Source organism: Malus sylvestris, chromosome 14, assembly GCF_916048215.2.
Source record: "Malus sylvestris chromosome 14, drMalSylv7.2, whole genome shotgun sequence".
Lineage (NCBI taxonomy): Eukaryota > Viridiplantae > Streptophyta > Magnoliopsida > Rosales > Rosaceae > Malus > Malus sylvestris.
This window is the reverse complement of record NC_062273.1, coordinates 23,286,229-23,302,580: the sequence shown is the minus strand read 5'-3', so window position 1 is coordinate 23,302,580 and position 16,352 is coordinate 23,286,229. Positions and strand designations below refer to the sequence as shown.

At 36.7% G+C, this 16,352-nt stretch overlaps 3 protein-coding genes across 3 annotated transcripts; 1 reads left to right on the top strand and 2 right to left on the bottom strand.

The window, feature by feature from the left end:
- Positions 1-391: 391 nt before the first annotated feature.
- On the bottom strand, positions 392-4,122 carry LOC126598722 (beta-glucosidase 24-like). The gene is made up of 12 exons (XM_050265088.1): positions 4,054-4,122; positions 3,600-3,794; positions 3,380-3,438; positions 3,230-3,305; positions 3,003-3,080; positions 2,340-2,427; positions 1,971-2,229; positions 1,750-1,865; positions 1,430-1,653; positions 1,281-1,309; positions 919-1,133; positions 392-839 (listed from the first exon to the last, which is right to left on the bottom strand). The coding sequence occupies exons 1-12, from the start codon at positions 4,091-4,093 to the stop codon at positions 665-667; spliced, it is 1,554 nt and encodes a 517-aa protein (XP_050121045.1). The 5' UTR covers positions 4,094-4,122; the 3' UTR covers positions 392-664.
- A 1,845-nt stretch (positions 4,123-5,967) lies between these two features.
- On the top strand, positions 5,968-7,540 carry LOC126599465 (uncharacterized). Its single transcript, XM_050265853.1, has 2 exons — positions 5,968-6,028; positions 6,124-7,540. The coding sequence occupies exon 2, from the start codon at positions 6,744-6,746 to the stop codon at positions 7,359-7,361; it is 618 nt and encodes a 205-aa protein (XP_050121810.1). The 5' UTR covers positions 5,968-6,028; positions 6,124-6,743; the 3' UTR covers positions 7,362-7,540.
- Positions 7,541-12,035: 4,495 nt separating this feature from the next.
- Positions 12,036-15,880, bottom strand: LOC126599462 (argininosuccinate synthase, chloroplastic-like). The gene is made up of 11 exons (XM_050265847.1): positions 15,715-15,880; positions 15,567-15,644; positions 15,273-15,331; positions 15,086-15,170; positions 14,760-14,901; positions 13,957-14,005; positions 13,653-13,835; positions 13,274-13,348; positions 13,009-13,194; positions 12,801-12,889; positions 12,036-12,715 (listed from the first exon to the last, which is right to left on the bottom strand). The coding sequence occupies exons 2-11, from the start codon at positions 15,631-15,633 to the stop codon at positions 12,169-12,171; spliced, it is 1,482 nt and encodes a 493-aa protein (XP_050121804.1). The 5' UTR covers positions 15,634-15,644; positions 15,715-15,880; the 3' UTR covers positions 12,036-12,168.
- Positions 15,881-16,352: the final 472 nt, after the last annotated feature.

The window sequence follows — 16,352 nt, the reverse complement described above, 5'->3', positions numbered from 1 at the left end:
ATGAAATGACACAAAATATTCATTTACACCGTAAGAAAATAATTGTGCTTGGTTTTTTTGGTCTGAAAAAATATTTGTGATTGTTAGTTAGGTGTATTTCATGAAAAAAAGTTGCAAGTTTTGAACCTCATACGATACATCATATCTAGGAATTCAACATCCATGAAAAGTGGGTCTAGGAACCCAAAAATAAGGAAAGGTTTCTATGGACATTGCTTACAAATTTCAACTAAATGGGCTTTGGGTATTTTGCACCCCTCCCTCTCAGTTTTTTCGTTTTGTTTTGTCATCAAAAAATTGTGCGAGAGTATAGGAGGTTCCACCGCACATTGGTTACAGACTCCCCTTCATTGCAGCCAATTGTTAATAGCAGAAAAGAGAGAAAATAGGATAGTAGGAAACTCCTGCCTCCTTGCAATGGGAGATACAATTGCTTCACTTGTTTCATTGAGTGTAAGAAACCCTTAAACTCTCTTGAAAAAAATGATTCTTTAACTAAAAGTACATGGCATTCCCACAGAAATTACAAGCCTATAAAACTCAACATTCAAGGCACATATAGTACATATTTTACCACTCTTTATTTTCAGTTTTCTGCAATTGTGTGCAAGAAAGTAGACGAACTTGATCAACCATCTGGAGTTTATATCGAAACCTGCGTACGTCAAGCCTCGCCCTTTAGGAACTTAGGGAGCCACTTAGCAGACTCTTTTGGAATACGCTTGAGATTGTCTTTGTAGTCGACATAGTAAAGCCCGAATCTTGGGATATAGCCTTCTCCCCATTCAAAATTATCAGATAAAGTGTAGTGGAAATATCCTTTGACATTCACACCACTCCTGCAAAAACAAAAACAACATAAGTAAATGCATACTCCATGCATCCTCAAACTTGTAAACATAGATTGCAGTGACTTACTTTATTGCCTTCTTGATCCAGTACAAATGGCGAAGAATGGATTGAATTCTATGTGGATCCTTAAGTGCGTCACTAAGTCTTAGTTTATCGTCCATTGCCTCAGTTATTCCATGTTCAGCAATGTAGATTTTAGGGTGCCGGTACTTCTTCATCATAAACTTTAGAAGTTGTTGCAGGCCTTGAGGGTAACTGTAGACGAACCGACTTCCTCCAGCCTACACAGTTAAAAGAACTTATTAGTTTTACTATATATAGAAAGATGGAAATTAACTACATAGTACAAAATTATATATGCGTGTCATCCTTCCCCATTGGCTCAATTAATAAATATCACAACTTCGCAAGTCAAAAGTTTGGTGCACCTGAGGACCAATTTGGGTTCCATTTGCATCTACAACAATCACAACATAAGAAAACCGTATAAGTTTTAAAAATTCTCATCGACTTATTGACACAAAAACACATGTGCGCACACAGAAAAGAAGTAATGGTGAGATATTATGAAGTTTACTAGTAATCGACACCAAAGCTAAAGGATCATTGCTATAGGAGATTGGTGTTTGTGGATCTGCTGGGTTGTTTCTACCATATCTCGTGGTGTAATAGTTGATGCCGACAAAATCTAAGGATCCCATGATCATCTTCTTCTCTTTCTCAGTGAAATTTGGTAGCCTGTCCTTGACCAATCGTCTCATACTCTTTGGATAAGATCCATATACTAATGGTTCCATGAACCTAAATAAGAACACCATATATACAGCAATAAGACTTCTTATACCAATGAAACAAGTAAATTTAGGGATATATATACACACACATATATATACTAACCATCCAAGTTCAAAGTCTATTATTCTTCTTGCTGCAGCTTTGTCTTCTGCCGAACTCGAATAAGGCTTGACAAATTGCCCTACTAGACAAATTCCAATTTGTCCGCCTTGCTTTTCCTAAAAAATAATATTAACCAAGAAAAAAAAAATTAATCTCATTAATTTGAGATATGCAAAAGACAAAGCTTCTTTATTTCAGCAGATTCAGTATGAGCGTTTCACCTGAAATTTCTTTCGGTAAAGCTTAACGGCGGAAGCATGGGCGAGGAGAAGGTGGTGTGACGCAATGTAAGGTTCTGTGGCTGAATTACCACCATTTGTGCATGGAAATACAGTTTGAACTGAACACCTGCCGGGTGGACCAACGCCTTTGTCGTACCCCATTTTCGCCATGATCCACGGCTCGTTGATTGTAATCCAATTTTTCACCCTATCTCCATAAAGTTTAAAACAAAGTTTACTGTAATCCTTGAAATCTTTCCTGAAAAGAAAACGTGACAAGGAAAATATCAGAATTTATGGTCAATGACTAAATGGTATGTTATCCTAAACTATGAGAAATGAAATGGATGTAATTTAGAAGGTGCTTACACGAAGGACCGATTGAGAATGCCGCCGTACTTGTCTGTCAAAGCTTGTGGTGGGTCAAAGTGCAGTATCGTCACAAATGGTGTGATGTCTGCATTAAAACATATGCCGATATATTAGAACCTCTTCAGTGTGACAGTTAACCCCACCACGTGATGTTAGAGTCCAACTCATGTGTGTTCATTATTAATTTTATACTGTAAATTTATCATCCATCTATATTATAACACTCATCACATTAAAGAACTTTATGTGAATACAACCGCATGAATGTTTGAAAATTGTATTTTATGTGAAGTGGATTTGCCAAATTTCTATAGAGTGGATTTGTCAAACTTGTACACAAAAAAAAAAAAAAAAAAAAAAGGTTGTACCCAGTGCACAAGGCTCCCGCTTTACGCAGGGTCTGGGAGAGGTGAATGTCGGCTAAACTTGTACACAAAGAATGAAAAATAAAATATGTGGAAAATAAAGCGTTGTTTCTACTTTGAGCTGGTCGATGTGGAACAAATGAGTACAACATAAACAAAGTTCAACTGAGATGCTCATGAGATAACAGAAGCCTACGAAATCTTTCTGGATATATAGATTCAACAAACTTATGTATAATATATACAAGATCAATTATTGTCGTAATATAAACGATTTGCTTGAACATATTCTTACCATTCTTGATTAGTTCATCGATGAAGTTGCTGTAGTGATCGATACCCTCTTGGTTTACTCCACCACTCAAGGTTCCCCCTACAGATTGAGAGTTTCAAACATAGAGCAAGAGTTTAGCAGAGATTAAACATAAAACCTTCAATTTTAATTCACAGATTAGCGGAACCACTTATTAGCAAAACTGGAAAGAAAAAAAAAAAAAAGAAGAACTAGGTAAAACTGGTTACTAGGAAGAATCCTGGTCCAAGAGATGGAAAATCTGTGAGAATCAACTCCAAGGTCCTTGAGACCCTTCACTTCTTCCTACAATTACAAATATTTGGTTTAAGATTTATGCCAAAGACGAGAGAAACTTAATTATTGCTAGCTCGATGTACCTTGTATCGCTTGTATGAATCGATGGCTGTAAACATGTTCGTGTGGTCTGCAATCCGTTCTGAAGGTAAACAAAAAAATCATAAACAAAACGTAACGAACATATGAAACTAAGAAAAGTAAATGCATGCATTATAATATATATGTCATAGCAGCTGATACACACACACACACACATATATATACATACATACATACATACATACATATATATATATAAACCTGGGAATTTCTCAACGTAGTAGTCCCAAACACTTGGTCCTCTTCCTGCTTCTTTTGCAGATCCTTCCATTTGTGCAGCAGCAGTGGTTACTCCGAACACGAAATCACTAGGGAAGTCGGACCTCTTCACTTTTAGTTCTTTAGGGTTGGATGCATTTTGCAATGGCTGAAACTCGCTCTCAGCATTCACATCAGCTGCATCAACGTATGCACTTAAATTTATTACTCTTTTCATGTTTGAGATGCAGCTTAAAAATAACGAAGAAAAAAAAACCCGAAGACACGTTTTATCGATTGGAAAATTCGTGCCTCAACATATTTTCATATGAAGAACTGTTCCACAATTGTAATTTGCCTTAGTTGTATGGTGAGCAAACAAAGCAAAAAATAATTATCAAGAGAAATTTTAAGATTTAAGATGTTGAAGTTAATTTTATAATTAGAACTTACAAACCTTGTGACAAAGAGGCAATAATAAAAGCAATGGCACACATCCCTTGTAAGATCCTTAACCATGGTGGTAAGAACTCCATGACCTCCAAAACAAAACCCCTAATCTTAGTCTTTAATCAATATTTCTTGTCAGATTAATGAAACTTAACCCATCTTTATAGGACCTCTTCTTGTCTAGCCATGAACAAGAAAACAAGAAACCAACTAATTAAACAAGATTAAACACTATTTTTCTATATATATTTTTTTTTTTGGTCAACAACAACAAACAATTAACAAACTGAGAAAATGGTAACCTTTTTTTTTCTAGAAATTAAGCGAGATATTTTTTTATATGGACCACCAGTATATTAGGAGTTTGGTATCTAGGGTTCTTGAAATATTAATTACAACTAAACAAAAGCCACACATTTATAGGCAAACCATCATCCTCTCCTTTCGTGAGAGTTCCCTCTCTCCCTTCGTTAGAGTTCCTTCTCTCCCATGTGTATGCCTTTTTTGGCATTGTTACTGGTGGAATCTCTTTCCCACTGGTTTCTTTTAAACTGTGGTTCGGACCACAAGTTTTTTCACTCTGTGACTCAGATCCATTTGTTGCTCCATGGAGGAGGGTTGCGGCTTTCTCTTCCGCCACTTCTGGGGAGTCGGTTGGATGGATCCACTGCTGGGGAGGATGGCGGTGCACGGAGCAAGATTGCTGTGCTTCAATGGCGGTTGTATTACAGGCTGATTTGGGCTGTTTAGTTTCTGTTTTTTGTCTGACCCAATTTCTGTTCGCCAAAGGTGCCAAAACAGTTTTTGCAGTACTAACCCAACGTTTAAAGTGGTCTTAGTTTTGTTTATTCTCTTTTTCATTTTTAATCAACCCAAAGATCAAACAAATTTTTGCACCAGAGCCACACTAAAACCTTGCAACAAAAAACAAAAATTGTGCAATGTTGTAAAATCGACTGTGGGTGCAGTGGAATAAATGAAACAAGACACAAAATTTACGAGGTTCCTCTACAGTCAGTGTGACTGGAGTACGTCCTCGGGGCAGCAGTGGTGCTTTCATTATAATTTGAAATAATAGGAGTACAAAGATAACTCTCTCTATTATCTCCTCTTATCTTCTTCTATTTTCTCTCTTCCTCTTCCTTCTCTCTCTTCCTCTTCCTTCCTTCCTCTCTTTCTTTCCCGTGAACCCTTCACATTCATCTATCTATTCTTCCTTTATATAAACAAAAGAAAGCACTATTCACTTTACAAATTTTCCACAAATGAATAGTGAAAATACTGTGCATAAATAGTAACAAACTATTCATGTGGACCATCCACATAATATTTACAACACTCCCCCTTGGATGGCCACAAGTCTTCGATTGACGCGTTAAAATCTTGATCTGTCTTGGATGCTCCCCCTGATGAGTATCTCTCCCTGATTTCAAATCATTTAGGTTGATCGTTGATTGTTCTGCTTTAGTCTCTTAGTAAGAAGAGTTGCTAAAAGAGTTGCTTTACTTATTGTTAACTTTCCACAGCCTTTTTCTTGAACTGGATTGTAGGACTTTCTGCTAGACTAGCATCGAAGATCGGAATTTACTCCTTTTATCTGGAGCGGAATTTGATTCAAAAGTGGTGGACACTTGATCTTGAATCGGACTTGTGATTTCTTCAAGGACTTCGGGGCTTGATCTTGAATGAAATTGTACCGTGAAGAGCTTCTTCGACTTTGTCGGGGATGAATCAGCACGTGTTGGTTGCGCTTGTCTCCACATGCTCCAATGTATCATTTTCACTTTCCTTACTTGCTCCCCTTGCTTAAGTAGTATTTTCACTGCTTTCCCCCCTATGCATATGTGGCATCTTCTCTTGTAGGATTTGTCCCCTGGTGCAGAAGTGGAATGCAAACCTTTGCATTTGGATGGTTCATCACTTCTTGGTGACTGGAGACCCAACTCCAACCGTTGAAGATGACTACTCGAGAGCAATACTAGGTAAGCAATCAGGAAAGGTTCCAGGCAATCGGTTCCTTACCGGGAGTTTGAGTGGAGGTTCCGACATATTGATTTCCTTATCCTTGTCTTTGCAGGCAAGAACATGGACAAAGGAAAGGACAGGGAGATTGCATGATATGAGATAATCTTGCTCTGGTCCCTGAAGATATGTGATAATCTTGCTCTGGTGTGACATGTTTGAAGATGTATTCTCGGAGAGGAAGAAAACTGAGTATTTCGAGATGCTATGTTGAAGATGCATTCTCGGAGATGAGGAAGAGTTAGGTATTCTTGCAGTGTTGCGAGTCTGCCTTGTTATGGAGAACAGATGTCGACATATATAGAGATTTCTCAATAGCAAGTGGTGGTGCTGTGCTTTTACTCTTGTCAGCAACTGTGGTGTAAATAGAACAGTAAGATTTACGCGTTTTCAACTTTGTCAGAGATCTTTGACAAAATTGCACGCGACATCTGAAAAGCTGGGATTACGTCTGAAAAATACCAACGAACTTTATTCAGGAAAATCTGGCTTTTGAAATTCGGAGAGCGGTGCCTCTTCGATCTTTGAACAAGTGGCTCTGCTGCCTCTTCTTTTATAGAGACATCAATTGTGTTCAAGAGTATGCTCAGAAAGTTGCTGCTTGTAGAAATTTCCCCTATCTTGCACCTTTGAAATTTTATTTGACCTCTGTTTTTCCTTCATCATTTCTGAAAAATGACTTGCCCATCTAACATTTGCTTAGATTTGAGTCTTAGGAGTGATACAGACGAGCAGCGTCAGGATAATATATGGCGCCCGTCCTTCTTATCTTCTAATGGTCCTCTTACGGTTGGGGACTCTATGATGAAGAATAACATAACCGCTACTGTGGTAGCTAGGAATCTTCTCACTCCAAGGGATAACAAGATCCTTTCAGAACGGTCTGAAGAGTCGGCCGTTCAAGACTCCTTGGCTCTCAGTGTTCAGTGTGCTGGCTCTGTGTCCAATATGGGCCAACGCCTACTTGCTCAAACTCGCCAAGTTGAATCATTGATGGCGGAAGTGGCAAGTCTTAAACAAGAGATCAGAGGGCTCAAGCACGAGAATAGGGTGTTACACGTGCTTGCAAATAGTTACTCTACAAGCATGAAAAGAAAGCTCGTCCAACTGCAGGAATCCGAAAGTCGGATTCAAAGTGATCACCAGAGGTTCGTTGCTAGATTCCGAAAGCAACTGATGCCTTCCCCTTCTGGTGTTTTGCTAAGTACTGGGGTGCCACATGATCAATCTCCAGTGCCTCCCCCTTCTGGGGTACTTCCGAGTACTGAGGCTTCACATGAGCAACCTTTGTGAAGGCTCCATCCTGTTTGTTTGTTTTAGCTCATGTGTATGTATATATCTGTAATTTCTTGGAGATATTAATAAATAAGCTTTATTTCATTCAATGTATTGTGCCAAATACAATAAAGCATATACTTCACTAAGATGTGGTACTTCTGGACCAAATATTAATTTATCTTTACCCTCACGAAGATAAATGATTATTCTTAGTGTCTTCATCATATGAGTATTCAACTCATAATCTTCAATCCATATGGTTCTTTTAATATCATAAATATCATGGATAAGATTTGTGTTGGTAGATTGTTCGATCTGCAGCTCGAGACAATAATTCCTTCAACACTTTATAATTTTTCTAGACTATTCAGGAGTCCCAATTTAATATCATCAACTCTTCAAGAGTTATAATTTAATGTCATTGACTCTTGCAAGAGATTTTAGTATGTTGCAACAATATCATAATGATAGTACTCACTAAGGCAATTTATATCATCCATTGATATTGAGTACATAATTTATGCTTTACCCTTCGGGGCCTTACTTCAAGCAATTTGAATCATTCAAGGATTTTCTACACTTCATGACACATTTTCCTTTGGAATTTATACAGAGCAATTTGCTCCCATGTATATTTGAGGGATTTACTTATGGAGATATGATGTGGGTGACTCACAACCCTTCATATATAATTCTCCATTTATATGAACTCGTTTACAACCTTGTGTCATATCATGTAAGTGTATTACACTGTATTACAAATGCCCATATATAATCTCCTTGGTTCAACATCTTTTGGCTATTTGTATTGTATTCAAATATATATAGGTTCATTTGCCCACGTTCTTACAAAATTGTAATGGAATTGCCTTTCTCCATTTTGGCCAATAATTTTCCTTTTGTCGACGAACAAAAGAACGTGACTCAATATTAACACAGCTCATTGATGAATTTAGTAGCTACTTGTAAAAACCAAAATTACCATTGGTTATCATCAATCCGTGATCCCATATTCTCATGTGTATGCGCATGCATAAAAGCTTTTCATTTCTTTGGATATCCATTGCCTCTTCAAGGGCATTACACTATCTCTTCCAGGATAGTCATAGTTTAGAGAATGCGGATCATAACCTCTTCTTGAGCGTTATAGAGCTTGGATTTTAATCTCCACTTCCAAGAGTTGAGTCATTTAGAACCTATACGTCAATCATGCTTCATGCATGAGACATCAATATTCCCATGTCTGTGGATTGTCCTATCTGGGACGTGTATCCACGCGGCGACTGTCATGCTTCTGGCATGCAACAGTTATGCTTCGGGAATGCAATAGTTCAGTAGTGCCATATTATTCTTCTTTCGAATAACTGAACCTTTTGAGTCTAAAAATCTGCCACGCTTCAGGCGTGCAACAGATAAATCATTTACTGTCTCATTATTTTATCCAACAGAGACATCAATTCTTGTAGGCACATTTGCAGTAAGTATATATGATTTCATCACTTTCGTTGCATCATTCAATTATTCATATTTCATTTTCTTATTGATTGCTTCGTGAATCAAAATAAGACAAATTCTCTTCGTTCTTCTGGAACGGTCTTTTCTCATTATTCTTTTGGAATGATATTTTCTCATCGTTCTTCTGGAACGATATTATTTTCTCCCCCTAATGGCAGGAAAATTGTCTTATCAAAATGACAGTCCGCAAACCATGCGGTAAACATATCCCCAATCAAGAATTCCAAATATTGAATGATAGATGGTGTTCAATATCAATGCCTAAACTGCAATGATGCCTCATTTCAGTACGTTGTGGCAGTCTTACAGGCACATAGACAACACAACCAAAAACTCGTAAATGTATAATGTTTGGTTGGTTCCAAACCCGAGTTGTACTGAGAAGTATTGATGGTCGGTAACATGTCTCAACCGAATTAATAATGCATCATGTAAAGTTTACATGTCCCCATGTAGAAAATTGGCAATTTCGTTTTCATGAGCAGAGCGCGGGAAATCAATTTCATTCGCTTAATAAAGGCTTCTGCTAAACCATTTTGAGTATGGACATAAGGAACTTCTGGTCCTTATTTAATAGTCTGTAAACTGAGACTCTTATGGCTTTTATTACAATTAAGTTAAAGCACTGCGGCACTTCAAACTTATGGTACTCATATAGGAACTTCATGTCCTGATCTTCAGGATCAAGGGACTTCATGCTAGATCCTTTTGTATGATGGAACTTCGGGTCCAATCATTTTATATGATGAGGATCAAGAAACTGCAGGTTCTGATCTGATCAAGGAACTTCAGGTCCTGTATATACTCATAGTAACAAAAGATAAGTACAATAAATAAATTAAAGCAATAGACGGTAATTCCAGCCATAATGAATAAATTGCATTTAAGTAAATAAAGTTTGTGACAAGGGCTTTAATTCAGCACCATCAAAACTTAAAGCAATAGGCGGTAAAACCGTCCATGGTAAATAAATTGCTTTAAAGTAAATAAAGCTTGTGACAAGGGCTTTGATTCAGCACCATTCACATAAATATCAAAGCTTTAAAGCAAAGGGTAATAATTCTACCCACTATAAATAAATTGCTTTAAATAAATAAAACTTGTGACATGGGCTTTAAACCAACACCATGCACATAAATATGCCAAAACAGAAAATACAATGATTAAGTCCTCATGTTTTGCTTTTTCATTTTCTTGGTCTGCCACTTCTTTTGTTTCATCCCTTTTATTTTTATTATTATTTCACAGTTCGAAGTCATTTTGGTTACTCAGTAAATAATAGTAACAATAAGTTCCAATTGGTGTTCCTCCTCCGGTGAGTTTCGAAAAAGTCGAAACGGTTCCCATAAGTTTTGGAGTCAAGAGTGTCTGCAACTTATGAGAAGATCTAACCGTTAGTTTTAATTCAAAATTTAGTATGATATGGATAAGAGGATACCAAACAACTTTCGTGAAGAAACAATTTCGATTTGAGCTATCGAAATGGCGTTTTGGTACTCATAAGGTGGCTGCCCAGTTTTCTGCGGAAATTGGAAACTGGTTTGGTATTTCAGACATCTGCCACGATCGCACCGTTAACATTTTCTGAAATTTTGATATGTTGTAGATACTGAGCAGACGAACAACTTTCAAGAAGAAAGTATTTCAATCCGAGGTCCGCAAGTTAGAGTTCCGAGGCTATTTACATGGCTGTCAAATTCTTTACGAATTTTGAGTATGTACTCTTTTGCTTCTGCAAATGATGATATACAGTCATACAACAATATATATAGTTGCTTCAAGTAAATCAATTGTACTGAGATTTGAAGATGAAATGAAAATTGTTTCTTATCTGTGAGATTCCAGCTGAAGGAGGTGAACAGGATTTGTGGCGTTGTGCTTTCCACTGACATGAGAGCTTCTCGTGCTGATAACGTGTTGTAAAATCGACTGTGGGTGCAGTGGAATAAATGAAACAAGACACAAAATTTACGAGGTTCCTCTACAGTCAGTGTGACTGGAGTACGTCCTCGGGGCAGCAGTGGTGCTTTCATTATAATTTGAAATAATAGGAGTACAAAGATAACTCTCTCTATTATCTCCTCTTATCTTCTTCTATTTTCTCTCTTCCTCTTCCTTCTCTCTCTTCCTCTTCCTTCCTTCCTCTCTTTCTTTCCCGTGAACCCTTCACATTCATCTATCTATTCTTCCTTTATATAAACAAAAGAAAGCACTATTCACTTTACAAATTTTCCACAAATGAATAGTGAAAATACTGTGCATAAATAGTAACAAACTATTCATGTGGACCATCCACATAATATTTACAACATGCAATAATTTCATTTTACTTTTTATTTTGGTCTTCTTTCGGTCGGAAATTTGTACAAATATAAATTAGTATAACAGCAAAACAATTAAAAAACAATGGTTTTATAAATTAGTAAAACAATAAAAAAAATGCATTTGTGGGGATGAGTAATATACTTTCTGTTTTCTGAAATTAATAAAATAATAAATAATTTCCCAAGTATGATTAGGTGGATGACATGGTTGACATCTATTTAGAATGAAACCGTAGGGTTTCAAAATTAGACGGAAGAAATAGATAAATGGCTGGTTTAGAAAGTGTTTTTGAATGATTAAAAACGTTTTATAGAAAATGTTTTTAGAACTAATTCTTAATAAAGATGCACGTTAATTCTGAAAAAACATTTGAAGTGCTCCATGCAAAAACACGAAACTAGTGCTTCCTGAATGCAATAGCATTTTCTCTAAAAGTAATTTTAGTTGTTTAAAAACACTTTTCAAACAAGCCTAAAGTGTATTTTGATTAGGTGGATGACATTTATTTATTTTTTATTTTTTTGTCTTTTTGGTCAACAACATTTAATTTGTTTTTCATTGGTAGACATCTTCTCTTTTGTAGATACATTAACTTTGTAAAAATTAAACAGTAGGTACATAATGTTTCAATATTCAGAGTAATACACATATATAATATTTCAATATTGAAAGTTATACAAATAATATTCTCATAATTTTTTGCTAATTTACCTTTAATATATACAAATAATATTAATATACCAATAATTTAATTTACCTACAATGGTTAACTATAACATAGGTTAATTATTTTACCTACTAAAACATAGTTAAATTATTTTCCACTAACATAACATTACAAACAAAAACTAACATAACATAAATTTATTTACCTAAAACATAAATAAATTAGAAGTAGAACCACAATTAGATTCTTGTTTAAAACAACTGGCTAACATAACATTACAAACAAAACCTAACAAAGCCATTGAAAACTTCCCCTTCAAGAGTCGAGCATTGCGCGAACCCTAATGGGAAGGCCATACAGCCTAATGAACCCAGCAGCATCAGCCTGATCATATATATCCCCACTCTCAAACGACGAGATGTCCTGCCTGTAGAGACTGTACGGGCTCTTCCGGCTGGTCACGGTAACTGAACCCTTGTACAGCTTCAGAGTTACTGATCCGGTGGTTGTTTTTGAGATTTCCTCCATGAACGAATCCAAGGACTCGCGCAGTGGGTCAAACCACCTGCCTGCATATACCAGCTCCGCGTATTTGAGGGCTAGTGAGTCTTTAACTTGCATTGTTTCTCGGTCCAGTGTTAAAGACTCCAGCTCACGTGCAGCAGCGAAGAGGATGGTGCCTCCAGGAGTTTCATAGACTCCACGGCTCTTCATACCGACTAGCCGGTTTTCAACCATGTCAACGCGGCCAATTCCATGTTTTCCACCAATCTGATTGAGATGATCAAGTAGAGATGCCGGCGAAAGCTCCTTCCCATTGACTGAAACTGGAATTCCAGAAACGATTCCAATTTCTACATGCCTATAGGAAACGAGAGCATGGGTTACAAACATACTCAGCGCACACAGCAAGAGCTAAAACACATATAAGACCAGGTGGAACTTACTCAGGTTTATTTGGTGCATCCTCTGGATCAACTGTTAACATGAACATATCCTTCTTGGGCTCGTTTTCCGGGTCTTCCAAAATATCACCCTTTGATCAATTCAATCAACATAGATAAACAGAAGAGAGAATTTTAGAATACAATCAGCGAGATCTCATATGAAAATTCCTACTTATCCAGATAAAAAGGAGAGTTGTAAAGCCTATACCTCATGACTAAGGTGCCATAAATTGCCGTCTCTGCTGTATATGGATTTCTTTGTCACTGGGACAGGCACATTATGCTTCTTAGCGTATTCAATAGCATCTTCTCTACCTGTAATATCCCACTCCCTCCAAGGAGCGACAACATTTAGTTTGGGATTGAGAGCGAAAAATGTCAGCTCAAAGCGAACCTAAACAGACAAGAGAGATTGTGTCAGAAGGAGTACATAAGTTGTTGTAATACTAAACGCTCTGAATTGGAAGGCATGCCTGATCATTTCCTTTCCCAGTGCATCCATGAGCTACAGCATCAGCTCCAACTTCTTTTGCAACATCAACCATGGCCTGTTTTAAGAAATGTCATTGTATGGAGTAATAGGTAAATATTTAGTTTAATGTGTAATAGGATATCCTGATATTGACATGACAAAATGACATGGTAAAAATTCTCAAATTGAACTAATAAGGATCTATACTCGGAGAAACCAACCAGCAAGAATTAGACCTCGGAAGAACATATGCATATATCAAGAAATCTAAAAGGTATTATCTTAATCTTTACATTTGTCTTGACTGTGGATATATCAATCTACAAAGGTGATGAATTCATAATTAACACAGAATTGAAAAAATCAAACTGAGAGACCACCTTAGCAATAACAGGACGGGCCATTGAAGTCCCTAACAAGTATTTTCTCTCATAGATTGCACCAGCCCGCAAGCAAGGGAATATGTACTCCTTTACAAACTCCTCCTTTAGATCCTTCACTACTAACTGAGAAGCCCCACTGGCTTTGGCCTTTTTTTCCAGACCATCCAATTCTTTTATACCCTAATAATTTCGAATAAAGTAGCAAGAACGCAAGTCAGAACCAATAATGACTATCTTAAAGTACATAGCATGAAACAAGAAAATTTTGACTTTGAAGTAGATGTTGCTACTTCTGACTTACTTGACCAACATCAGCCGTGAAGCAAACAACATCACAACCATAATTCTCCCTGCAAGTAAAAAAGTATCAAACAAAACAATAGTGACAAAGTCAATACTCGGAAGTAAAATGTCAACTGTGTTCCCTTAAAATAAATCAATATGCATTAACATTGAGTATAAGGAAATGCTTCCGGAATACATAAACGAGGACGCATGCAGCACACAAAAGAAAACTATCCAAAATGGGAATTCCACTAATCTTTAATCAGACAGAGTTATGCTTGGTCCTTATTGGTTGCAGTCCAAAGCAATTATCTCAACTATTCTGTCACAAAGTAGGATAAAATGATAATGCAACAATACTTATTCTTGAAAGTACAACAGATATAAACATATGTAATATAATTTATGTTATGTTATACTACAAACCCCTGTTTCCTAATGTATTCAATTTGTATTCAATTCCTTATTTAGCCACAATTATGTTTAAACCTACATATATGCTTCATCTACAATCATACTATCCCTGAGGTATGAGACAAATTGAACGTTCAAAAATACTTATTCCAAAATTTGAAAATTTATGTAATTATAACATGCATATCAAAGTGTCCCAAAAAAAAACTATTGGAATATGGATAGGTCTGCAATTTATGCCTCCAAAGCATGAAAGCTATTGTTCTCCACAAAAGTACAGAATTTTCAGAATTTGAATTGCAATCGAAGATAAAATTCAATCATGATGAGTCTCATAATCTCGTGGGACATTAAGTACTTGTTTTGAAAACAAATGCCTTTTGGGGGAAAAATACACCGGCATACCTTAACCATGGGACAATGACTGATGTGTCTAAGCCACCACTATAGGCTAGAACAACCTTGTTCAATTTGCCACGCAGTCCTCTTTCCTTCGTGGATCCGGATACTTCTGTCTCACTGTAAGTGGGCAGCACCGCTCTAATAACTGCATTCACAATTTCACATAAAGGTAAATATAAGATTGGCATCCAACACCTACAATTTTACACGACAAACGAATGACTGAATTTTGAAAATTAAATATCATATATCGGCATCTCAATTGAGCTCCTTTATTTGTCTATCTATCTAATGTGCAAGTGAAATAGCCTCTGATTAAGCAACCACACCTTGCTTGTTATGAGCTCTTACACTTCCATTGCCACTGGTAACCGCAAATGCATTCCCCTGCAGCTCACTCTTTCGTGCCCCCAACTGCAGAAACAAATTAAAACAAAAAATCGCATTGCAAACGCAAAAAAAGCAAAACGAACGAAAATTGATGTACGCAAGGTATTACAGTATAAGTATAGCTACCTCTTGAAATGAAGATAATTTCCCCGGACAACAAACTCTGCCATGATACGGATATGATTCTGCTCATACAACAAAAATAAATTATACACGTTGATATCAGAATACAACACCAAACTGTAAAATCCAACAATTTTTCCATCAAGATTTAAGCTTTTAAGCATCGGGGTACTGCTCATTTCTCCTCAAATTGTTCTAAATCCATAAAGATTTAAATTTTATTCTCGAAATTAACCAGCATCATTTCAGGAAAAGAAAAAAAAACCATCTTTGGAGAAAAGGAAAGTGAAAATGTACCTCTTTTTGGCGCGTGAAAAGTGAGGTTGGCGGCGGAGCAGGCGGACATGGACTTCAATTGAGCCATGGTTGCGGCGGCTGAGATCAGAAATGAAATTCAACGGAGAAAAGTAGAATTTGCTGAGGAAGAAGAAGAAGGGAGTCTTACGTGAACGGAAGTTAGCGGCGGCGACAACGGCGGATGGTGAGGAGTGACGAGCGAACAGACGGTGGTTGTGTAATTTGAGTCGCTGGCTGTGTGTCTGAGCGTCTGTCGGACTAGGGTTTATTGTGGAGGTTTATACCCAAAACAAACTAAACCCTTATTTTTAGCTCGATTCCACTTTGCTCTGCTTTCTAAGACTCAAAATTCGTCACTCTATTTTATGAAAGAGGTGTGATATCTACACACTTTATTTTATTTCTCATATATGTTTTTAATTTTCAGCTGTCAGATTGGATGAATTGAAGAAGATCAATGGATATAAATTATTAAGGAGTGTGTGAAAAGTAAAATGGGATGTGTGAATAGCACACCCCTTATGAAATTCAATATTCACTCCAATTTAGCTTATTTATGTGTATTCTGTTAAACAAACCAAAGTGAAACAAATAATGAGTTTCAGGAGCACAATGAAATTGAAATCGAGTTAGCTAAAAATAAGCCTAAATTACAAACTTGAAGGCAAAATATGGTTACTGAGATTATCATAATTGTTCACTTTGATTCTTAACAATAAAATTGACAAAAGTGATCCCAAATTTGTCCACCGTAAACTATTTTGATCCTTTTGTGAAAAATTTATT